Source organism: Mustelus asterias, chromosome 4 (assembly GCF_964213995.1).
Source record: "Mustelus asterias chromosome 4, sMusAst1.hap1.1, whole genome shotgun sequence".
Lineage (NCBI taxonomy): Eukaryota > Metazoa > Chordata > Chondrichthyes > Carcharhiniformes > Triakidae > Mustelus > Mustelus asterias.
The window spans coordinates 89,642,311-89,667,768 of NC_135804.1; the positions used below are offsets into that span (position 1 = coordinate 89,642,311).

At 42.4% G+C, this 25,458-nt stretch overlaps 1 protein-coding gene across 5 annotated transcripts in view; it reads left to right on the forward strand.

Annotated features, from left to right (window-relative positions):
• The window catches only part of stag2b (STAG2 cohesin complex component b), a 151,979-nt gene that overhangs the window by 21,925 nt on the left and 104,596 nt on the right, over positions 1 to 25,458 (forward strand). For 4 of the 5 annotated variants that reach the window (XM_078211349.1, XM_078211351.1, XM_078211352.1 and 1 more), the window contains exon 2: positions 21,303 to 21,454. The exons of the other annotated variant lie outside the window; for it this stretch is intronic. In XM_078211349.1, the coding sequence (XP_078067475.1) occupies positions 21,411 to 21,454 (44 nt within the window). In that variant the 5' untranslated portion in view covers positions 21,303 to 21,410. The remainder of the gene's footprint in view (positions 1 to 21,302; positions 21,455 to 25,458) is intronic. 5 annotated transcript variants of the gene reach the window in all.

Below are 25,458 nucleotides of genomic sequence, written 5' to 3' on the forward strand. Positions count from 1 at the left end.
GTTTTTGGGATTACTGTTAATTGCCAGTTCACATTTGTAGTTAATACTTAGTACAATGCAAAAGCTGTAGTTTGTCTTTTTGAAAGTTACTGTAAAAAGTTTATAGCTGTGCTGTGACTCGTGGTGACAGTTGAAAGTAATTATATGCAAGAGTGACGTGCTACATCTGAGGCTGTTGTCATTATATAGATCTTGTTCTGTGTTGCATGCTGGAATTATCAGTTAGCAAGCTCTCTACCAATCCATCATGAATTACATAACTGCCTGGTCAATCTTCCATTTCATGTTTAAACTTATCCTCTGACCCTGGCCAAGAGTCCGAGTCACTGAAAATGCCTTGAAATCTACAAGTGCTGAATATGTTGAAATGCAAAACTGATCATGCAGTTTTGGGCAATACAGAGGAACACATTTGTACTGCTATGCTGTAATGATAAAGGGTGAATATGCACTGCACAAGATCAGCTCGTCACAGGGGAGCTATTTTAACAAAGTGTAGTGCCTTTTAGTGATATTTTCTTGGGGCTTCAATTACTATAAATTCACATTTCATGTAGAGTTGAAAAGCACTACTATTTCTTCAAGAAGCCAAGCTCTAAAATTCTGTTTCATTTGGAATTTTTGAGTGATGACAGCATCTTGCGCTGAGCCTGATTTTAGCTATTACCTCAGAAATAATTTTAAGTGGTGCATTTCTCCCTTTGCTCCGCAGAAATTATTTTATGCAGGCAACAAGTTCTTTAACCAAAAGAGAAAATGCTGGAAAATCTTAGCAGGTCTGGCAGCATCTGTCCGGAGAGAAAAGAGCTAACGTTTCGAGTCCATCTGCCATCTTTCGGCCCAGTCTCCAGCTGATTTATAATCCTGCTGTATCCTCTGCCAATCCTCCTCACTATCTGCTACTATCCCAATTTTTGTATCATCTGCAAATATACGAATCAGGTCACCCACATTTTCCTCCAAATCATAGAGGCCCCAGCACTGATCCTTGTGGAACACCGCTTGTTACAGACCTCCTGTTAGAAAAGTACCCTTCTCCTGCCACTCTCTGCTTTCCATGCCCAATAAGAAGTTTAACAACACCAGGTTAAAATCCAACAGGTTTGTTTGGTAGCAAAAGCCACAGAAGCTTTCGGAGCTGCAAGCCCCTTCTTCAGGTGAGTGGGAATTCTGTTCACAAACAGAGCATATAAACAAACTCAATTTACATGAATAATGGTTGGAATGCGAATACTTACAACTAATCAAGTCTTTAAGAAACAAAACAATGTGAGTGGAGAGAGCATCAAGACAGGCTAAAAAGATGTGTATTGTCTCCAGACAAGACAGCCAGTGAAACTCTGTGGGGGTTACAAATAGTGTGACATGAACCCAATATCCCGGTTGAGGCCGTCCTCGTGTGTGCGGAACTTGGCTATCAGTTTCTGCTCAGCGACTCTGTGCCGTCGTGTGTCGCGAGCCCACGGATAACCTCATGATGCTCCACTTCTCCAGCTTCCACCCTAAACACGTTAAAGAAGCCATCCCCTACGGACAAGCCCTCCGTATACACAGGATCTGCTCGGATGAGGAGGATCGCAACAGACACCTCCAGACGCTGAAAGATGCCCCCATAAGAACAGGATATGGTGGTCGACTCATTGATCAACAGTTCCAACGCGCCACAGCGAAAAACCGCACCGACCTCCTCAGAAGACAAACACGGGACACAGTGGACAGAGTACCCTTCGTCGTCCAGTACTTCCCCGGAGCGGAGAAGCTGCGGCATCTCCTTCGGAGCCTTCAACATGTCATTGATGAAGACGAACATCTCGCCAAGGCCATCCCCACACCCCCACTTCTTGCCTTCAAACAACCGCACAACCTCAAACAGACCATTGTCCGCAGCAAACTACCCAGCCTTCAGGAGAACAGTGACCATGACACCACACAACCCTGCCACAGCAACCTCTGCAAGACGTGCCGGATCATCGACACAGATGCCATCATCTCACGTGAGAACACCACCCACCAGGTACACGGTACATACTCTTGCAACTCGGCCAACGTTGTCTACCTGATACGCTGCAAGAAAGGATGTCCCGAGGCATGGTACATTGGGGAAACTATGCAGACGCTGCGACAACGGATGAACGAACACCGCTCGACAATTACCAGGCAAGACTGTTCTCTTCCTGTTGGGGAGCACTTCAGCGGTCACGGGCATTCGGCCTCTGATATTCGGGTAAGCGTTCTCCAAGGCGGCCTTCGTGGCACACAATGGCGCAGAGTCGCTGAGCAGAAACTGATAGCCAAGTTCCGCACACACAAGGACGGCCTCAACCGGGATATTGGGTTCATGTCACACTATTTGTAACCCCCACAGAGTTTCACTGGCTGTCTTGTCTGGAGACAATACACATCTTTTTAGCCTGTCTTGATGCTCTCTCCACTCGCATTGTTTTGTTTCTTGAAGACTTAATTAGTTGTAAGTATTCGTATTCCAACCATTATTCATGTAAATTGAGTTTGTGTCTTTATATGCTCTGTTTGTGAACAGAATTCCCACTCACCTGAAGAAGGGGCTTGCAGCTCCGAAAGCTTCTGTGGCTTTTGCTACCAAACAAACCTGTTGGACTTTAACCTGGTGTTGTTAAACTTCTTACTGTGTTTACCCCAGTCCAACGCCGGCATCTCCACATCATGACTTCCATGCCCAAGGCAGTTTTGTAACCATCTTACAAGCTCACCTTGGATCCCATGTGACTTCACCTTCTGTATCAGCCTGCCATGAGGAACCTTATTGAAGGCTTTACTCAAATCCCTGTATACAACAACTGCCCTGCGTGGTCAATTTTTCTTGTTACTTCCTCTCAGAACTCAATCAAGTTTGAGAGACACAAACTCCCTTTCACAAAATGCTGCCTATCGCTAATAAGCCTATTCTCTTCTGGATATGAGTCCATCTTGTCCCAAGAAACTTCTCCAATAATTTCCCCGCCACTGATGTAAGGCTCACAGGCCTGTAATTTCCTGGATTGTCTCTTCTGCCCTTCTTAAAAAGAGGAACAATGTTAAAATCACATTGCAATCCGTGCTCTTCCCCCAAAGTATCTTTTCCATACTTTTGTTTGGCCTTTGAGCTGAAAATCTTGAATGCATTCAAGTTTAGGATGTTCACCCTGTTTCAGTTTTTCAGAGAATACCAAGTAAGAATTTTTCTGCAATTAAAAGTCAAATGTTTGACTACTGTTGAGTATAGTTTCCTGGCCAGTAGATTGGTCTGTGCAGCACTGAGTTGATCTAATTGAGCACCAGGTAAGAATTCAATTGAGGACATTCTGTTTTCTGTCTCACAACTGCCCACCTATGAACTATCAGATGAGCTATTCTTTCTTTTCACAATACACTCATGGCATCATTCCGCGAATGAGAGGTGCCTGAACTGCTGTGTTCTCAGTGCGAGTAACTGTCATTGCTTGTGTCTATCTATGTTTTTAACAATTTTCTTCCTCTTCCTCCACTGAAGCTTCTAACTTTGGGTTCCAATGGGCAAGTTGCGTATGAAGTTACTTAAACCTTTATTCGGGTTTGTAGCAAGCCAAAAAGTTGACACAGTGGTGTTGGTGTAATACATTGAGGATTTTTTCAGTGACAAAACCATATATAACCACCAAGTGATAATTTGAGTCACACATGGCCGTGACTCTTTGGAGTAGCTTGGGCAGAGGCCAATGTTCTGGTCTGACTTCTCTTCTGCAAACCCGTACAACAGCGTGCCTGAACTCTTCCAGTGAGTCCTTTTTATCCCCCTCTCGCTCTGGTGTCCAGGATTTCACCTACCATATTTGGTAAAAGCAAGTGACTCACACCATTCATAACACAATCGATATGATCAGTACACCACTCTGTGACAGCAGTAGGCCATTGCTACACAATCAGTAGCTACATCCTGAATGACAATTAACACACTCTAAGGTGTGCAGGCAATTTGGAGTCCAAATTTGGAGTAAGACATTTGTTAATGCAATTACAATTTGAGTTCAGCAATCCAATCAAAAATATGCAAACAGTCTAGTCAGCACAAAGCATTCTTTTCCTATCTCTTGTTGTTGAACTGTATATTCTACAGGCAGGCTTAATCATTTTAAATTGTTCTAATTTTCTTAAATGTCTAGTTTTATACATGTTATCCCTAATTATCACGTGACTTCCTTTATTTGCACCTAACCTGATCAATGCAAGGAGTAATCTCCCATTGGAACACAACCCAGCAGTTAATATTTTGCTTACTAAGAGTTCACATGAACATTTATAAAGTACAGAACTTGGTTCGTAGTGCAAGAAAAAGTAAATTAAAAAGCCATATTTTTTATAATATGAAGCTATTTCACTATGGAAGCGATAGCAGAAATCCCATTCCTGCCCCATAATAAGAAGAAAGACATGCTTTCCCTATCTAATCCTCAAATCTGTAAAGTCAAAAACAAAATTATAGACCAGTTATTTGATTATTTGCAATCCAAGTGATAGATCTACCTCAACCTGGATCACCACCTTTTAAGTCGTGGAGAGGATTGTGCACTCTGACAATCTCTGGAAGATGTTATTGGCACCACCTTGCTCTTGGTAGAGCTACCAATGATGGCAAGGTCAGGGGAGGTGACAGACAAAATGTGGTCCAAAAAATCCTCAATAACAGAAAAGGCGAAGGAAAGCTGGGTGTTTCGCCAGCTGTGACAGTGGAAGAAGGTTGCAGTAGCAGCATGTGCTTGTGGTCATGGTTTGACATGTTGCTGAAATATGACCACCACTCCATCAAAGTGGGGCGTCATCCCTGTCTGCACAAAGGTCCCATTGTAAACAAAAATCACGTGGAGGCTTCGACCTGGGACCATTAAAAGAATGGCGACAAGGTCAGGGCTGTGAACCTGGGTGTCCTAAGTAAAAAATCTGCTTTTAGGTGGCCGATCTATGATGATTGTTGGACACCTGTGTTGGGACAGAGGTGTCTTTGGGCAGCAACATCTGTGCCTGAGCAGTCCTATCCTCACATCCCAAATGGGGGGAGACTCGGAAAGGTGCCCACTTTCTTCTGGCTGAGGAACCACACCATGCAGGATCATCATGTTTGTGGCAAAAGAAGGGAACTCCAGGTTTGCAAACTTGGAATGTTAGAACACTCATGGATAATCTCAAGAATGAATGTTCAGAAAGAAGAACTGTGATCATAGCATGTGTGCCATCAAGTTGACATCACTGTGCTCAGTAAGCCCAACCTTCCTGGGGAGGGACTGCTGAAGGAACAGGTACGGGGATACACTTACATGGGAAGGAAAGGTTGACAGTGACCCTTGTGGCCTTTAGAGTTGATTTTGATATCAGGAACAGGTGCATTGCAGTTCTCCCAGTTCTAGAACTGAAAGACTCATATTTTACCTGTAGCTCAGCCACGATTGATCTACTACCACCAATAGCTTTCAGGCTCTAATCCTTGATTCCAATGGAGATGTTATGGAAAAGAGGAAAGGATTATCCTTCTGGGTGGCTGTGACTCTCGTGTCTGGAGAAGAACCATTGGCAAAAACTGTGGGAAAAGCCAAGACAAATGGTGTTCTCCTGCAGACACTTCTCAGCATGGCCTCATAATAAACATACTTCAACAGAAAGACGAGTGCAAAACTTCATGGATCAAAGCACTGGCAACTCCTGGATTATGTAATTGTTCAAGTTCAAGGTCTCAGTGATGTCTGTATCATTTGATCCACGTGGGACGTGATCCTGCAGGACTGATCTGTTATGAAGTGATCCTACCTGCAGCTGCTGACTGCTTCTCTTTTCTTGATGAGTAGCTCGCCACTCCTGCCCAATAGCAGAGTGGGGCCTGAGGTGTTTGGGTCGTATTTGGTTTTGACTGCATGAAAGAAATGTTGTGCTCATGGTTGTTGGCTAACTGCTGCATCATCTACGCTTTCTTCTTCCTCCGTCTGTTCTTTGGGTTGTGTGTTTTTTTGCTGGCCCTCAGCCATCAGCCAACGGTAGAGCTGCTTTCTTGCTTTGAGTTGGGTTTCTGTTTCAGGTTCAGACATGCCTTCTGCTTGTGGCTTATCAGTCCCTGGACTTCATAGTCATTCTCATCAAGCCAGTCTTAAAATCATAGAATTCCCTACAGTGCAGAAGGAGCCCAGTTGGCTCATCCAGTCTACACCGCCTCTCAGAGAGCATCTTACCCAGGTGACCCCACATATATTTGTTGTTTCCTGGTTGAGTGACCAAATGTCTCTTCGCAGCTGCCTTGAGGCCAACTGGACATTGTGGTCACTTTGTGTTTTTGGGTCACTGGAACTCAGTAAGTTGTCAAGAGAGGTGCTGGCTGACGAGGGGTCTCTTATCAATGTCTTGAGTGCTTCAGCATTGTTTCTGTTGGCGTTGCTGTTTTGAGGCTACATTGATAATCACAGTGCATTAGGTGATGGTTTAAGTCCAGGTTACAGGGAATGATCTGCGATGTGGAACTGGAGAAGAACTGCGTGAGTGAAACCAAAATGTGTAGGTTAGGGACATTAGCAGGGTAAATACATTGAGCCTGGATAATATGCTCTGTTGGAGAATGGTGCAGACTCAATGGGCCAAATGGCCTCCTGCACTGTAGGGATTCTGTGCTTCTATGAAAAATATACTAGCATTGGCAGCAATCCAGAGAAGGTTCACGAGGTTGATCCCAGGTATGGAAAGATTTTCTGAAGAGAGTTTAAGCAGGTTGGGCCTGTAACTTAGTAGAGTTTAAAAGAATGAGAGGCAACCTCATTGAGAGACATCGGATTCTCAAGGGCTTGACAGGGTGGATGCTGAGAGGATGTTTCCCCTTGTGGGAGAGTCTCGGTCTCGAGGGCATAATCTCAGAATAAGGGGTCACACATTTAAGGCAGAGTTGAGGAATTTCTTCTGAGGATAGTGAATCTGTGGAATTCTTAACTGCAGAGGCTGGGTCGTAATGTATGTTCAAGGCTGAGATCGACAAATGTTTAATCTGTAAGGGAATTGAGGGTTGTGCAGAGAAGGGGGGAAAGTGGAGTTGAGAATTATCATACCAGATCAATCATTATTTGAATGGCAGAGCATACCCGATGGGCTGAATGGCATAATTCTCTTCTGGTCATGTTCGTTGCTGTAATTTAAAACTATCAACAAACTATGCCAGTGAAAGAATGGTGATATGTGTTGATGGCAGAAGTGTGTACTGGATATATGTGCTGGGCACAAAACTTAAATGTTGCAAAATAATCTCCATGACAGTCTTCAAAGACTGTTTCATTACCTTAATGACCATTCTGCTCTCTGAAATGTCTCATTTTTCCTTCCGTTATCTGCAATTTCTTTCTCACCTTGTTCTTTCTGCCTCCTTTGCTAATTTCGCTTCCTTGATTGTTCCAATTACATTTTAATGCCCACTTCAATTTGCTCTTTGTGCTGTTCTCTCTAGCTTCCCTGTCTACCATTCTTCTAATTCCTTTCTACCTCTCTGGTTTTTGGTTTTGCCACAAATATTCCTTCATATATACTGACTTTTCTCCTCTCTATGCTGGTCTGATCTGTGTGCCACTTCTTTCCATTTTTCTCTTCTCCCATTTTTGTAGATTTATTCACCCACCTATCCCACTATTTCTTTGTTACCATTTTCGTATCTTTCTCGTTCAATTTTCTTCTGAGCTTTTACTACAAATTACTGTCTTTCTGCCTCAACCCTCGCATTCTGCTGTTATCACCCAGCTCTGATTGTCCTTCCCTCTATACTGATGTCTTTCTGTGAACTTGTGTCTGACATGTGAGACCCCACACTCAATATTGTTGTTCTGAAATGGGGCAGGTTTAAAAAAAGTGCACAGCTGGTAAGGTCAAAGGGAAAAAGTATCAGGGACAGTGGGCAAAAAGTATTGGCTGTGATAAAGAAGCAGAAATAGAATGGCAGTTGAGCATGAGTGAGATAATGCCTTGCAGGTAGCTATACGATAGAGAGGAGGTCTAAAGTGTTGACAAATAATAAATTTTCTTAGATTATTCAGTTGATGGGTAAAATCAGGGAAAAGAGAAAATGGTATGCCCATGACATGTCACCACCACATAATTACAATACTTTACTGTAGGGAAGCAGATATGACCGCCTTCTGTCCAAACGAGAATGCAATGGCTTCACTGAAGCTTCAACGCTTCATTGGTGAGGAACTGAGATTCAAGTTGCTTTGTTGGCTCCACATTGTCCCAGTACATGTTATGTGTGACATGAAGTTAGAAATTTGCCTTGTTGCTTCCATGTAGAGAAGCAAACTCACAGGCAAATTAATCACGACTAAGTGCGGAAGAAAAGTATTCTTTTCATCCAGTATTGTGTTGCATTACTTTCCTTGCAAGTGAGATTTGTTCACAGGCCAAAATCAACCACTGATGTGGAACTGCCTACTTCAGTGCATTGAATTTGACAGATGTTTTATCAAATATTGATTGAATCTATAAAGCTCTAATTATGCAATAGGTCTTTAAAAGCTGTAGCATGAAGTAGAAAAGAACAGAGTCTGAATTACATGAAGGCTAAAGGTTGATTGAGTCTTGATAGCACTTTTATCATCTATTTTGTTTGTTTTTTTCAATGACAAACATTTCAAAAAATTATTCTTTAATGAATGCCCTGCATTTGGATTGAGGAGACAATTTTTTAAAGCTTGCAGGTGACTCAAAATTCAGTGCAGATAACAGTGAGGATGATAGGATTCTGGGGATGTACTTAGACTAGGGAAATAAGTGGTTGAAATTAATGTGCTTAAGTTTGAAGCAATGCATCATGAAGGAAGAATGTGGAAATGCAATGTTCCCCTGGTTCTTTGTCCAGTCTTGGAATTCTCTAAACTCCATGTGCGATCTTCATCTTGGGTGAAAGGTACTGCTCTCATTGTGTTCTTGATACTTTAAGTTAATGCCATACTAAACACAGCAGGACACAGGTACAAGGTTTGAAATTCAAAGCAAGATTCCTTCCGGCCTCGAGTGATTGTGTAGAGTTTGCACATTTTTCCTGTGTCGATTTGGGTTTCTTCCGGGTACTCGAGTTTCCACCCACAGCCCAAATATGTGCGAGTTAGAGTTTGCCATAGTAATTGTGTGGGGTTATGGGGATAAGGTGGGGGAAATGGCCTGGGAAAGATACTCTGTCAGAGAGTCAGTGCAGACTTGATGGGCTGAATGGCCGCCTTCTGCACTGCAGGGAATTACGATACTCTCATTCCATTGGCTTCAAACAAACAAAAATGAACTTTGCTATAGTAGGTCAAAAGAATAAAATAATTGACACTGATATCTTCTATAAAAACCATTCAGGTTAATATCAGCTACAATTAACAGGCAGACTGTGGTTAAAATCACCACACTACAAAACAAAGCAAATCTGACCAAAACTCATCCCATGGATTTTTGAGCAACCCATCCAGATGTCAATAAACACTGACTCAACCAATCTTGTTGAAGCTCTGTGTCTCTCAGGAGGGACTCCAAATTTCATACTTCCGATGATCAAGCTCTTGAATTTTTTAGAAGCCGCTCCAACTCGGACTGCCTCAGTGACTGCACAAGTTGAGAGTTTTAGTCTTGTCCCCCGAGGTTCCATTCTGTTGGATTTCTGAATCTGCACTCCTTCCACATGATGAAATTTCAGCTCATTAATAGCTGGCACTGCTCCTGGATCTCGCCAAGCTCCAATCTCCTCAGCTGCACCAAGCCATAAATGACTCTCAGGAAATTTCCTGAGCCCCAATGTCACAGAGCCAGCTAACAGCAACACTTTTGCTGCCAGGAGTCCGCAAACATCAGCACAAGTTCGCTATGATCTTTGACCTGCTGCAGAACATGCAGTCATCCACAAAACATGCACAAATTGGTGTGTGTGTGTGGTATGTAAACCGGGTCTCTGGATAAGTAAGCCCACCTGCATTTTTATGATCCTGCCTTTCTCTGACCCCAACTTTTTACGTGTATTAGTTGTCAAGCTGCTTTAGTTGTATTTACCCATTTTCTGCCAATAACTTTAATCTTCCCAGAGCTAAGAGTTACCTCCAAAATAGTAGTTTGATAACATCGAACAAAGACTGATTTTGACCCTGAATTGAACTTTGCATTTCATCAGACGTGGCTCTGATTTGAGGCACAATGGGCAGGAATTTACAGCCTCACTTATCCCGAAACCATAAAATCCTGCCCAAGATCAACTCCCATGTCTGCCCCCCCCAATATTTGTGGTGGGTGGGAGGGTAAAATTCCAGCTAATGTGTTGTAGCAACAATTGGTACTTGAACTTTCTAAGTCATCAGGCTCATCTGATTTTTTTTTTCCAACTGCCCCTTCTCAGAACTTAACATCTTGACCATACTTGTGTGAGGGCCACATATTTTCATGACTACTTTATAGCCACTTCAATGCCATATGATGCTCTTCCACGTTAACTTTGTGGTTCAACTTCAAATTATTTTCTTTCATTCTACTACCATCTCTTTTTCCCTTGCTCCTGTTAATTTGGTTGCAGTGGACTCAGGAGTGTATGAAACGCTGAGGAATTCGCTCAATCCTGCTAAGTAAAAAGACATGTTACTGTCAGATCTTTTGTGTAAGCCAGAGCAGCACCACAGTTTCTACATTGGAGATTATTGAAAGCTATTGATTTGGAACCAGGAATCAAGGGGACTTTGTGGCTTGGAAAAAGCTGTCCATTCCTTGTAATTTCGGAGAATTTCAAGAGAGATGATTGCAGGACAGAAGTGTAGACATTGCCAAATTTACCTTTCAACTTAGCTTGCCAAACCGTGTTACTCATGGACATGATGGACCATCACTCAACTAGTAAACAGTTGACTGTTAACAACTAGTTATATGGCCTCAGTGATAGCAGTTATTAACAGTCGTACTAAAAAGTCCCATTACCGGTGCATAGGCCAACATTGGGCATAGATAAGTTTCTGAAGGCAGAGTGCTACTGCTGCAAGAGGAGGACTAATCTTGGCAAGGCATGTCAGAAGAACGTAAATGGAGAAAATGGGTGAGAACTTGGTTGAGGCCCATGTGACCCACAACACAAGGATGTCCAGTGGAAATTCGCAGGGTATTGCAGTCCAAGTCATATTGGATGGAGCTCCGGTAAACATGGAGATTGACATGGCATTAGTCAATGTGATTCCTGATTGCTATACTGAAATTACATGTGTTTTCAAAAGTTGAGTCAGCAACATCTGGAGAAATCTCTCTCAGAATTATGAAGTTATGGAAAAGAGAAAACCCTTATAATAGACAGTCTGTCAGTGCCAATCACACACAAAGAGCAAAATGTTCATGAGTGAAAAATCAGTCGTGTTAGGAAGAAACTGGTTAACAGGAAAGTATTTTCATATCATAGTGGAATTGACGATACAAGACAACGTGATTGTCAAGAGAATCTAACCATTATCCCTTGACATTGAATGATATTGCTCTCATTGAATCTCCCACAATCAACGTTGTGCTGCTTACCATTGACCAGAAACTCAGCTGGACCAGCCATATAAATGCTGTGACAACAAAAGCAGGTTAGAGGCTCGGAATTCAGCTGCAAGTAACTCATGCCATGACCTCCCAAAGTTGGTTGTTCATATACCAGGCCCAAGTCAGGAGTGTGATTGAATACTCTCCACTTTTCTGGATTAGTCCGGATCCAACAACAGCACAAGAAGCTTGACACCGTTCAGGACAAAGTAGTCTGCTTGATGGCATCCATAAACGTTCACTCCCACCACCATGGGGGCATAATAGGAGCAGTGTATACCCCCCCCCCCCCCCCCCGTGTTCTGCAGCAATGCAAGAAAGCACCACTTTCTCAGTGGTGGTGAGCTTGTTGGTGGTGAGGGCAATTAGGGTTGGGCAATTAATGCTGGCCTAGCCAGTGACACCCACCTCCCAAGAATTAGTTTAAAAAACGCACCTAAGCCTAATGACAATGTAAGAATATGTGGAGATTATAAAGTAACCTTAAATTAGGTACTGGGATGTAATCCACCTGCTACTTGCCAAAGGTGGAGGATCAGTTCACAATGTTGTCAGGACGCCACATTTTGTACAGAATTAGATTTGACAAATGCCTGTTAACTGATATGTCTGTCATATTTGACAATTCGTACACATTTGGTCTTTTTCAGTTTCATAGGCTGCCATTTGGTGTTTCTTCAGCCACTGAAATTTTCCAAAGGTAGTTGAACCAAGTTTGGAGTAGTCTGCTATTTATTTCAGCTTGCACTGAATAAAGGTGTTTGGAATGTTTGGAAAGCATGGAGTTTGGGTAAAGGCAAGCAGTGAAATGTTTCAAAACTCTGTAGTATTTGGGGCACAGGGTGTACACAGATTGGTTGTATCCATGTAAAGGTAAGATTCAAGCCAGATGAAATGGACCATGCTGTCAACATCTCATGAGTTCACATCTTGTTTGGGCTTGGTGCATAAATCCAGACCAAATTCAACCTTATTTTATTCGTTGAATTAACTCCTGAGGACGGGTGTTCCATGGAAGTTGACAAAAGTGCAACAAAGCATTCCAGTTGTGTAAAAAAATTGGTAGATTGTATAATGCTTATATTACGATGTGTCCAAAAAGATGAAGCAAGCATGTGATGTCTTCTGATGCAGAGTAGGTGTGACGATCTCTTTGTTGGATAATGGTGGGGAAAGACTGATTTACTTTTGTTTTAAGCACCTCCGTGGCAGCCAGTGGAATTGTGCTCAGAACTAGAAGCATTGTCTTTGATTTTTTGGGGTAAGAATATTTTATAAATATTGGTATAGTTGAATTTTCAGGATCAAAACTGATTACAAGCCACTAATGGCCTATTGAATCAAGTCTTCACTAATCAGTTTAGTTGCAGCCTGAATGTAAAGATGGGCTTTTATTTTCATCTGCTTATCAGTATGACATTAAATACAGCCAATATGAAGATCATGTAATACAGACGCATTGTCTGGATCACCATCCTGTCAGAGATATAGCCCAGTAAGAAGTCTCACAACACCAGGTTAAAGTCCAACAGGTTTATTTGGTAGCACAAGCTTTTGGAGTGTTGCTCCTTCAGGTGTGTTCACAAATAGGGCATATATCGACACAAACTCAGTTTACAAGATAATGGTTGGAATGCGAGCCTTTACAGGTTATCAAGTCTTAAAGGTACAGACAATGTGAGTGGAGAGAGGATTAAGCACAGGTTAAAGAGGTGTGTATCGTCTCCAGCCAGGACAGTTAGTGAGATTTTGCAAGCCCAGGCAAGTCGTGGGGGTTACAGATAGTGTGACATGATCCCAGTTGAGGCCATCCTCGTGTGCGGAACTTGGCTATCAGTTTCTGCTAAGCGATTCTGCATTGTGTGTCGTGAAGGCTGCCTTGGAGAACGCTTACCCGAAGATCAGAGGCTGAATGCCTGTGACTGCTGAAGTGTTCCCCAACAGGAAGAGAACACTCCTGCCTGGTGATTGTCGAGCGTATAGCCCAACAGAGAAAGATGTATTTTTCTTTTTGCTCATTGATGAGTTGCCAGTCATAGCAGATGACATAGGTAGAACTACTCATATGGTCTCATAGGCTTCTTTAATGCCTTAATTAATTTTAAACACTTTTACATTGCTTAATATTTCCTTTCTTCACATGTCCACATAATAAAGACAACATATACTGTCCAATTTTCAGCAAGAAAATCGGTAATGGTCTTTTCTGTCATTGTGCCGATGTCGTGAAAGATCATTAAGCTTCATACGTTTAGAAGCTTTATTTTAATTGTTTGGTATTTATATATTTTGATGCTTAAAAGATAAAAATCATAATTGAATAGTGAGATTATCAGCATTTGAAAGACAAAGATCAGCTAACATTTTGGATGTGAATTTTGATAGAATCCTTATAGTGCAGAAGGGTGGCCATTTGGCCCATTCAGTCTGCACCGACTGTCCGAAAGAGCATCTTAGCTAGGCCCACCCCTCTGCCCTACTCCTGTAACTCTCAGCCGAAGTATATATGTTAAAGAAGCAGAAGGATATTTTTGTTTGTCAGAGGCAATTAAAAGGTTTCATCACAATCGAACAAACAATTCTTTCTCGTCTGCGCGCTCACTCAACCCCTTGCCCCCTGTGAATCAAGTAGTCCAATTTAGAAGGATAAAGCCCCCAAAACATGAAAGTGATGACCATCAGAAAAGACTGAACCAGCAAGGTCTCTTTTCTTCAGAAAGGCGAAGGCTGAGGAGTAACTTCATGAAATCGTACAGTCATAGAGGTTTACAGCATAGAAACAGGCCCTTCGGCCCAACTTGTCCATGCCGCCCTTTTTTAAAAATCCCTCAGCGAATCCCAATTGCCTGCGTTTGGCCCATATCCCTCTATACCCATCATGGAGGTTCTTTAAATTGTAAGGAGATTTGAGGGATGTAAAGATGTTTCCACTTGTGGGGTAATCTAAAACTTGACACAAGATGGTCACTGAAATATACAACAAGGAATTCTGGAGTAACTTCTTCACATGGAGAGTGATTGGAGTATGGAACTTTCTACCAAATGCCATAATTAAAGGAATGGCATGCATACATTTCAGGAAAAGTTATGTAAACACAAGGAGAAAGAGATGCAAAGGATATGCTGATGGGGCTCAAAAGGAGCAGTGGAAGGCTTGTGTGAAGTTTAGACTAGTTGGGTTGAATGGCTTATTTTTATGCCATGTAGATGTGTAAACTTTACCTTGGTGAAGCTGATGGCTAAGAATTTCCTTCAAATTGCTTTGCCATAATTTTGCCAGAAATATATTGGTATTTTAAATGAGCAAAAAAGATGTCACACATGGATCCTGAAGTCGTGCAATTCTTCAGATAATTCGTTTTGATTTTAAATACTGTAATTGCACCAATCAAATTCATACAGGTTTTTTCTGGAATTTTATTTCTAAGAAATTGTTCTCATGTAAAGCATTACTTAACTTAAAGTACCTCTCATGGTCATGGAGAAACTTGCCATGTTCAATATTTGATCAAGAATCAGTCATGCACGTGCTACAAAGTTGAACATGAATAATCATGCCGTTAATTTCAATGACATTTGAAAATTAATTCAATGGTGGATGCATTTAATTATATTTGAAACTTGTACATTTGCACTTTCCAATTTAATAAACCTGCAGAATTTTCTATTTGCTTTATTATATTTTATTTACCTTTTTAATTTGGCTGTTTTGAAAAATGAAGTTGGTGCAAGTTGAGCACAGTATTGAACCTTGGGTGTGTTTTGTAACTTGTACAAATAAATTAATAACATTATTGTTAGTTATTTTGAAATACTATGTGTAGCAGTTACAGAGGTATTCTTGATGCAGTTTGCATTTACAATGTGTGGTTGCTGAATAGTTGTATGTTTTATTCTATGACTCTATGATGCTACTTTTGCTCTAAATCCATTTTCATCTCATTGTTTTCCCATCCCTCCCAAATATGTGCTTGACTTCAGGATTCAATAAATCTATACTTGTTAAATATATGCACCTGACATTCTATGTACTTTCTGTTCAAAAGATGCTTTAGGAAATGAAATGTGTCACTTTAAGAACCCACTAGCTGAACAAAGCTAGTTTTGGTGCAGGGTATCCCTCTTGCATTGAGTTTGATGTTTTAATTTCTCATGCTGTCTAACCTTGTGACCTCTGAGTGAGACTCCCAGTGAAGTGGGAGACATTATACTTCCTGCTCTGTTGGTTTGCAGTCACGAAAAATTTGACTGGAGTATCAATGGATTAATTGAGTAAGTTGTACAGAGCCCCTTGCAGAAAAGAGATCTTCATTATAATTATTCATTTAAACTGGATGTGAATACAGATTATCAGCTAAATTGAAAATCAAATTAGCCTTTGCTTTTCAATAAAATTTATTTGAACAGTTGCTTTGAATTTGCTGTGGATCTCCGAAAAATAATTAGTGGCAACTATTTCAATTTACTTGATTAACTTACTGTAGAAAGATGTTGAAAATCAGATTTTATTACAAGCAGTAATTTTATTGCACAAGTACCAAAGAGTTGAGGTTCTTTTTGCATCATCCTTCTTTGAAGACTTATGCACCAGTTACACTATAAGGGGTGTTGGTAGTATCGTAGTAATGTCACTGGGCTAGTAATCTCGAGGCCCAGGCAAATGCTGTGGGCACATGAGTTCACATCCCATCGTGGCAACTGGTGAAGTTGACTTTCAATTAAGAAATCTGGAATATAAAATTTAGTCTGTGATCATGAAGCTATCATTCATTGCTGTGAAACCCCATCTGATTTACTGATGTCCTTTAGAGAAGGAAATTTGCCATCATTACCTGGTCTGCCCCACTTGTGATTCCTAATCTACAGCAATGTGGACCACTGCCCTCCAGAATGGCCCAGTAAGCCACTTAGTTGAAAGCAGTGAGAGGTGGGCAACAAATGCTGGCCATGTCTGTAATGCCTGCAACCATGAAATAACTAAGGGAAAAACACAGGTCCGAAATTGATGTGAAACAGCATAAACACAACATCAACTATGCAATTGTTGAAGTTGCTCAGATTTGGCATTTTCTCCCACACTGGTAGTCTTGTGGTCTTAGAGCATTTTTCTACATACAAGGTAAAAAAGTTTATTAGTCACAAGTCGGCTTACATTCACACTGCAATGAAGGTACTGTGAAAGGTGCCTGTTTGGGTCCACTGAGGGAGAATTTAGCATGGCCAGTGCATCAAACCAGCACATGTTTGGACTGTGGGAGGAAACCGGAGCACCCAGAGGAGAAACAGGCAGACAGTGACCCAAGCCGGGAATCAAACCCAGGTCCCTGGTGTTGTGAGGCAGCAATGCTAACCACTGTACAAATGCAAAATAAATGAAGGGCCATAATCTCCAGTATGACAGCTGGTGTTGTAAAAAGTTGACATGTCCACATTCTATTTACACCATGCTGCTGCAGCTGGGGGCACCCTTTGCTATTCCTATCTCACCTGGCCTGAGTGAAGAACATCAGGTGAGACGGGCTTTAGAATTCCAGCGAAGGTAAGTTCCTATGCAATGGTAATCCATCAATGGTTGCCACTGCGAGGAAGTTATGGACCGAAAGTTCTTTTATTGTAATGTTTGAGGTTGTCCAGAGAGGTGATTTATCTTTGTTTACATTTTGCATTGGTATAAATTGCCACTGGTATAAACCCGTATAAACTGAACTTCTGAAATGGCTTTGCGAAACGCTTTTTAACCGTGTGGATACTGTTTTCCCACTTTTATTCCTCTCTGAGAGCGGGGGATATAGCTTTGCAATTTTGCTCCTCATAGAGTTCCTTAACTATACAAGTTATTTGATGGACAGCAGCATCATTGCTATAGAAGCTGCAGATGTTTGCAATTGCTCTGTTTGCACCTGTGATCTCTGTTCATCTCAGACTTGCTAGTTCCTTTCCAACCTATTCTACACTGATTCCAGCAGCAACTTGAATTTGGCAGTGCCTGGACTCATGACCCCTATTTGTTGGTAGCCCTGTACCTACCTCCATGTTCCAGAACTAGGAAAATACAAATGGACTTTTAAGTGGGTGGGGGCGGTGCGGAGAAGAGAATCAATGTTGGCCGCACCTATAACAGCAGTGCAAAGCCTATTTAAGCCAAAGAGCAAGTCAACCTGACTGCCCAGCGATACCTTCTATGCTTTTGATTCGCACTGAGACTTTTCCACAGAAACATGCTTTTTGCCATTGAAAGTTTCTTTAAGGAAAACTCCAGAAGCTTGGAAATGTGTGTTTTAACATTTGAAGTTCGATGGATTGAATGGATTTACCTTTGCTGGTTTCTGTATAGTTGTATCGAAGGGATGATTTTGTCCATTATGTACCCATTGAGTGTTGCTTTATGTCAGCAACTTATGTTTGTATGTCTCACTTTCCCTGTACTCCTTGTTTCACCCTCTTGTCCTGTCTATCCCCCCAACCACCACCAGAGCTATTGTGACCATTGGTGTGCTCTTGTATAAGCAGGTAAAAATTTGACTCTTGGTCATTTTTGCCAGTCTCTGCCCGTTCCACTCCATCTTTCTATGTTGTATATACTTGCTGTCATGTTCCCAGGAATTTGGACCTGCATTGACAACTCATTCAAGATTATTGGTTTTTGTTTTAGAGGAAACATAATTTCAGCATTAGTGTCCTTTGGACTGTCATAATGGTTGGTCTGTTTGAGCTGGATTGCTGCCCCATGCCAGTTTTCTACTCTGCTGGCACTTATTCTCCAACCCCGTTAGGGTACAAGATCAGAAACCCCAAGATATATTATGAAGTTAGACTAGACCGCAACTATCTGCTATTTGGCATTAATGTGAGGATATGATGTTTCACTCCAGGCGCGATTCTACTGTCAAATTGGGAAGCTTTTGTCAAAACAAACTTTCTTTAACAATACAGTTTAACTACAAAAAAAATTAGCTTAACATTTATCAATTGATCAACACTCAAACATGGCAAGATACAGCTCTGAGCAGCTAACCTATCTCTTAGTTCCAATTCAAGCAATATTCCTACTATAGACTTAAATTCCTCTTCATAATCAGTTAGCAAACACAGGCTTGCATGCTGGTACTTGCGCCAGTCCTCAAACCTCCAGAACACCTCTGGAGTGAAAGGCTTATTTTTTTCCAGCAGGTCCCAAACAGCAGTCTCCAGAGAGAGAGAAAGACCTCCTGCTTCTTTCCAAACCTGGCAGAAACTGCTCTTTATTTTAAACCACTCTCTCCTGTAAGCTGAGCTCCAGCCATTAACACATTGTCTCTGTAAAGCAATCTAATCAAAACCTTAGTCTGAAACTCCAGGGTCAAAACCAAATAAAGGAAAATGCATTAACTCCGATGAGAACACAAACATCCCTAGCTAAAATCAATCATTAGCCTCATTAGCTTTCTCAGCATGTGAACTGCCTTCTTTGTAGACAAATCGACACCGTGTAAAACAGAGCTGAATTTTAAACATACCCTTTACAAGAAACGTGATACTATGCCTTCAAAAAATGTATTTGTATCATCTCAAATTCTTTGCAATTGCCACAAATAGCTGGAATTCTACTTCAGACTGGAACTCTTGCTTTTGCCTTGCCATCTGATATGTCCCTGCAGCTGGAACTTCTGCCTCTTGATAGCTGGTCATTTCAGCACTGGCGGTGACAGGGCAATTTAGTTGTGGGAGAAATGCTGTGGAGGTCCCATGAAACGGGATCGTGAGAGGTAGCAGAAAGTCGGAATTTTGAGTAGCGCAGCTGTCAGAGCATGAGATGATGCTCAGGACCCAGGTCAAATATTTAGGAGTTGCATTTTACTTTGCTTCCTGGTGAGCATTTAAATATTCTTTACGCTTGAATTCTTCCCAATCCATATCTCATTCCCCTCTCGCTCCTTCTGTTTTAGCTTTCCTTTCCTCCATCACTTGTACTTCTCCTTTTAACCTCTCTCTTTCCCACCTTCATGTCACTCCGCCCCCTTCTGTCATTCTTGAACTCCCTCCTCTTCTACCACCTTGTGCGTTGCATACAACTTTGGCCTTCACTTTCTTCTTGACTCCCTACCTCCTCCTCTGCAGCTGTACTTTTCCATCTCTCAGAACCTTTAAGACTGCACTGGCACCAAAATATTTCTTTCCTTAGCTGGGTATTCATGTGGAAATTTCTTATCTGCATCATATGGGGCGGCACGGTAGCACAGTGGTTAGCACTGCTGCTTCACAGCTCCAGGGTCCCGGGTTCGATTCCCGGCTCGGGTCACTGTCTGTGTGGAGTTTGCACATTCTCCTCGTGTCTGCGTGGGTTTCCTCCGGGTGCTCCGGTTTCCTCCCACAGTCCAAAGATGTGCGGGTTAGGTTGATTGGCCAGGTTAAAAATTGTCCCTGAGATGTGTAGTTAGAGGGATTAGCGGGTAAATATGTGGGGGTAGGGCCTGGGTGGGATTGTGGTCGGTGCAGACTCGATGGGCCGAATGGCCTCCTTCTGCACTGTAGGGTTTCTATGATTTCTATGATATTGAATATGGATATAGGGTTAACAGATACTATAATCTTGCATACCTTTTACAATTTTTGTTGAAGATTTTTTAAAGAAGAAAAGCATTTTTGGCTCTTGTCTTCATCCTCTGCAAAGTGCTGCTAGCTATTGGAGTCGTGTTTCATGTTCAAATGGTTGTTCCTTGTTTATCTTAGACAATTAGTATTGACAAAGATTACACAAGTTACGGTAAATCTTAAATGCTAATGTTCTAAGGAGGTCCATGTGAACCAATAGGTGAAGTGCAGTCAGACACACCCCACTCTGAAACCAAATGGCAGATGGTACCCAATACAAGTTCTGTGAATTTCTCATCAAATCCTCCCCAGTTGCTTGTTACATTCAGCCAGCTGGTTTCACTGGAACCCTGACTTCCACACGAGTGTTCACATTTACACTATTGAAAAAACACAGCTTGGAATTTTCTCCCAAAGAATACTTCCTCTGGGATATCTTCGCCAAGAGTGCACTTTCAGGATTTCAATCTCTCCTTTGAGCATTCCTCTGCCTTGGATTGCAATGTGCATTCAAGCTTCCGTACTAACTCTCAGGTACCCAACCATGCCAACAGAACACTAATGCTTCAGAGGTTGGATTAAGATGTCACCAAACTTTTGATTTACCCCTGATGTCTGGCTTCTCACTTAAAATCTGATTCTTGCAGCTAGCTGTCCCTTTAACTCAGCACTTTTTTCCTCTGCATTTTACTTTAACTTTACCCAACAGAACAGTGTCCAACTTTTTGCTCTTTGCTCCTTTAACTGTCTTCCTGAGACCTTTTTTTTGTCTCAACTTTCTGGTTTCTGAACTTAGTTTTGGCAAAGCTGCTCCCTGCAGATCCCTTCTCCTCTCCATTTACTTCTGAGTCCAGCTTAAAACTAAACTGAAAAGCTCTTTCTAACCTAGGTTGGCCGCTGCTTGCTAAAAGCAACAGTCTGATTTCCCTTTACATCCTGTTTACTTTCATGTCTTAAACCCAGACACAGTTTAAAGTGACCAAAACCCACACATATCCAGGCACCTTTGTTTAACATGAAGCTAACTAAAATTTGAGCCCTTTCGTATACAAGAACATAAAATTAAGTTTACTTAAAGCTATGCCTTGTTTTAAAACTATCTTGGTTTCCTGGGTGCTATTAATGTAAACTATAAATGTGAAGAAACTAAAGAAAAGGAAGTTAAAAGATTCAGTTTTATGTTTTCTTCCTTTCAGGTTTTGCGTTCTGTGACTAGCAGTGACTAGGTTGGAACTGAACACACTGCTCTTGTGAAGTGGGGAGGACAAATATAATTTATTTTTGTCACAGAAGATGTGTAGGAGATGATAGCTGAACCTGAAATACCCACAGAATTTCAGCTCCCTCAGTAAGTTGTTTCGGTTATTTAGCCACACTTATCCATAATAAAAACTGCTAGTCTTGCATGTTTCCCAACTTTGTACAACTAATGTTTTTCTTTCCTGAAGCCAGTGATTTGACTGGAGTATGGTTCCGTGGGCCAGTAGTCCATCTAAGAAGCTATTTATTGTCTGTTGGCCCAGATGGTGAGTTTCAGCAGCCTGTTGGACAATGGAAGAAGGCACTGCCAAACCCAATCCTATACTTGCCACCACTAAACCATGGTTTATTTGATTTCCCCACTTAAACACAAAGTTATGACGGCAAATAAACTGTAGTACTACATCACATGGGCATTCACTGATATTCAGCATTATCCACCCGAATTAATAGATTTGGAGCATACTTCCTTTGATTTGTAATTTCATTTCATGAATCAGGTCAACCGTGTTGGCTCAATAATTGGTCCTGCCGCTGTCAATGGGGTTTCCCATTTTAAACAACCCTGTCAACAGACAACACGTGGTGGGAGGCAGCCGTTGGCGGGACTGGAAGATTCAGCTGGCCAGAATGGCAGAAAAATTCCAGCCATTTTTCTACATTATTTAAAAATGAGCCATAGAAGCCCTACAGTGCAGAAGGAGGCCGTTTGGCCCATTGAGCCTGCACTGACAACAATCCCATCCCAGGTCCTATCCCTGTAACCGCACGTAGTTACCCTGATAATCCCCCAGACACTAAGGGCAATTTAGCACAGCCAATCCACCTAACCTGCACATCTTTGGAATGTAGGAGGAAACCAGGGTATGTGAGGAAACCCACGGAGATACAGGGATAACATGCAGACTCCACACACACAGTCACGTGAGGCTGGAATTGAACCTGGATCCCTGGTGCAGCAGTGTTAGCAGTTGCACAGGCAGCAGTGTTAACTGTTGAAGCCATGTTGCCTTACAAAGATTGGCCCATCTAGGCTAACCACTACCCTTAATTTCTCCAGAGCAGTCTGACCTGACCATGTCTCCAGAGCAGTCTGACCTGACCATGTCTCCAGAGCAGTCTGACCTGACCATGTCTCCAGAGCAGTCTGACCTGACCATGTCTCCAGAGCAGTCTGACCTGACCATGTCTCCAGAGCAGTCTGACCTGACCATGTCTCCAGAGCAGTCTGACCTGACCATGTCTCCAGAGCAGTCTGACCTGACCATGTCTCCAGAGCAGTCTGACCTGACCATGTCTCCAGAGCAGCCTGACCTGACCATGTCTCCAGAGCAGTCTGACCTGACCATGTCTCCAGAGCAGTCTGACCTGACCATGTCTCCAGAGCAGTCTGACCTGACCATGTCTCCAGAGCAGTCTGACCTGACCATGTCTCCAGAGCAGTCTGACCTGACCATGTCTCCAGAGCAGTCTGACCTGACCATGTCTCCAGAGCAGTCTGACCTGACCATGTCTCCAGAGCAGTCTGACCTGACCATGTCTCCAGAGCAGTCTGACCTGACCATGTCTCCAGAGCAGTCTGACCTGACCATGTCTCCAGAGCAGTCTGACCTGACCATGTCTCCAGAGCAGTCTGACCTGACCATGTCTCCAGAGCAGTCTGACCTGACCATGTCTCCAGAGCAGTCTGACCTGACCATGTCTCCAGAGCAGTCTGACCTGACCATGTCTCCAGAGCAGTCTGACCTGACCATGTCTCCAGAGCAGTCTGACCTGACCATGTCTCCAGAGCAGTCTGACCTGACCATGTCTCCAGAGCAGTCTGACCTGACCATGTCTCCAGAGCAGTCTGACCTGACCATGTCTCCAGAGCAGTCTGACCTGACCATGTCTCCAGAGCAGTCTGACCTGACCATGTCTCCAGAGCAGTCTGACCTGACCATGTCTCCAGAGCAGTCTGACCTGACCATGTCTCCAGAGCAGTCTGACCTGACCATGTCTCCAGAGCAGTCTGACCTGACCATGTCTCCAGAGCAGTCTGACCTGACCATGTCTCCAGAGCAGTCTGACCTGACCATGTCTCCAGAGCAGTCTGACCTGACCATGTCTCCAGAGCAGTCTGACCTGACCATGTCTCCAGAGCAGTCTGACCTGACCATGTCTCCAGAGCAGTCTGACCTGACCATGTCTCCAGAGCAGTCTGACCTGACCATGTCTCCAGAGCAGTCTGACCTGACCATGTCTCCAGAGCAGTCTGACCTGACCATGTCTCCAGAGCAGTCTGACCTGACCATGTCTCCAGAGCAGTCTGACCTGACCATGTCTCCAGAGCAGTCTGACCTGACCATGTCTCCAGAGCAGTCTGACCTGACCATGTCTCCAGAGCAGTCTGACCTGACCATGTCTCCAGAGCAGTCTGACCTGACCATGTCTCCAGAGCAGTCTGACCTGACCAGTGAAAATGGAAGTTCTACAGATTTCTTTCAGTAATTTCAGCTTTTCTTGGATCTCTTAATACATTTACTCCTACATTCATCCCATTGACTTGGAGATCCTGAGGCTGCTGATCTTCACCCTGATTTAATCCAGTGGGTGCTCAAGGAGAAAAAATTAGCTTTACCTCTTGACTTGTAATTATCTGATGCCAGGTGAAGGGCATTTGAACTCTTGCTGTCCAGCGTGTCTTGCTGCTTTGCTTTCAGACGTCTGTTGCTTGATTTATTTATTAAGCACACGGCTTCCAAAATTAGGCACAACATTCTGACTGCGAAGTCTGAGCTGCACATAAGCAACTCAAGGTTACTGTAACAGCATCTACCCTCACTGTGAACTCTGTCACCAAATAACTCTATCATCAAGAAAGGGCCAAGGTAACACTTGTGACAAGATCAATTCTGTGATTCATTGCAAGTTACACACCGACCATCCTGACTTGGGTATTCATCCTTCATTGGTGCTTGGTTTATGCCCTGAAATTACTCCCTTTACACCATGACAGGAGAACTGTCATCACTCGGGGTTGCAGCAGTTGAAGAGAAAGCTCACCATCACTTTCACAGATCACCTCACCTCAAGAATTGCAACCTAGTCTACGTCAGCAAATTAAAAAGATATCCAAGTTTATGCTCTTACTTGAACATACCTGGCTTGTTGCAACATTGCTCATAATAGCCTGTTCTCTGCCTGCACCTCTCCTCTTCAAAGACTTGTGACGAGGAACTGAATATAAAAAAGCCAAGAAACACACATTCAAACTCCAGGAATGTTATGAAAAATGCTACATGTGGGGATGAAGAGATAAAATGTAGCTAAATAATTTATTCAAGTGTAATAAGTACTGTCATAAAAAGTGAGGACACTAAAACTGAGCATGCACATGAGATATTACTTAAAGTTTCACTTGGGAGAAATGCACAGCATTATCCTCGTAAACAAAAACAAGAGAAACAAAATTAATCAATTCACTACTATTGGGATTGCTAAACAGATAAATTGTAAGAGCTTGAATATGATCAATATTTGGGTTGGATAGAATTTATGTTGAGTATTAGAGACGAGGTAGGAACTTAGTGAGGAAATGGACTTAACCAAATTGGTGAACACAGGAGGAAATAGAATGGTAACAGGATAATTTCATGCCCTTTTTCAAGAAAGGTTGCTTGAACAAGCGAGTAAATTTGATCCCACCTAAAACTCTAAGCTGTGCAACAGCCATCCAGGAAACGTGAAGGAAGTCTGGCTTTCTAAGGAGAAGGTTATTCATTTTAGTGGGAAGAATAGAAAAAAGAGAGAGCCGATAATGTGGCAAAGAGTAGTGGGAAGTCAGAAGATTGGGAAGGCTATAAAAACAAACAGAGGATAACAAAGAGAGAAATAAGGAAGGAGAGGATCAAATATGAAGGTAGGCTAGCCAGTAACATTAGGAATGATAGTAAAAGTTTCTTTAAATACATTAAAAACAAACGGGAGGCAAAAGTAGACATTGGGCCGCTCCAAAATGACGCTGGTAATCTAGTGATGGGAGACAAGGAAATAGCTGAGGAACTTAATAAGTACTTTGCGTCAGTCTTCACAGTAGAAGACACGAGTAAT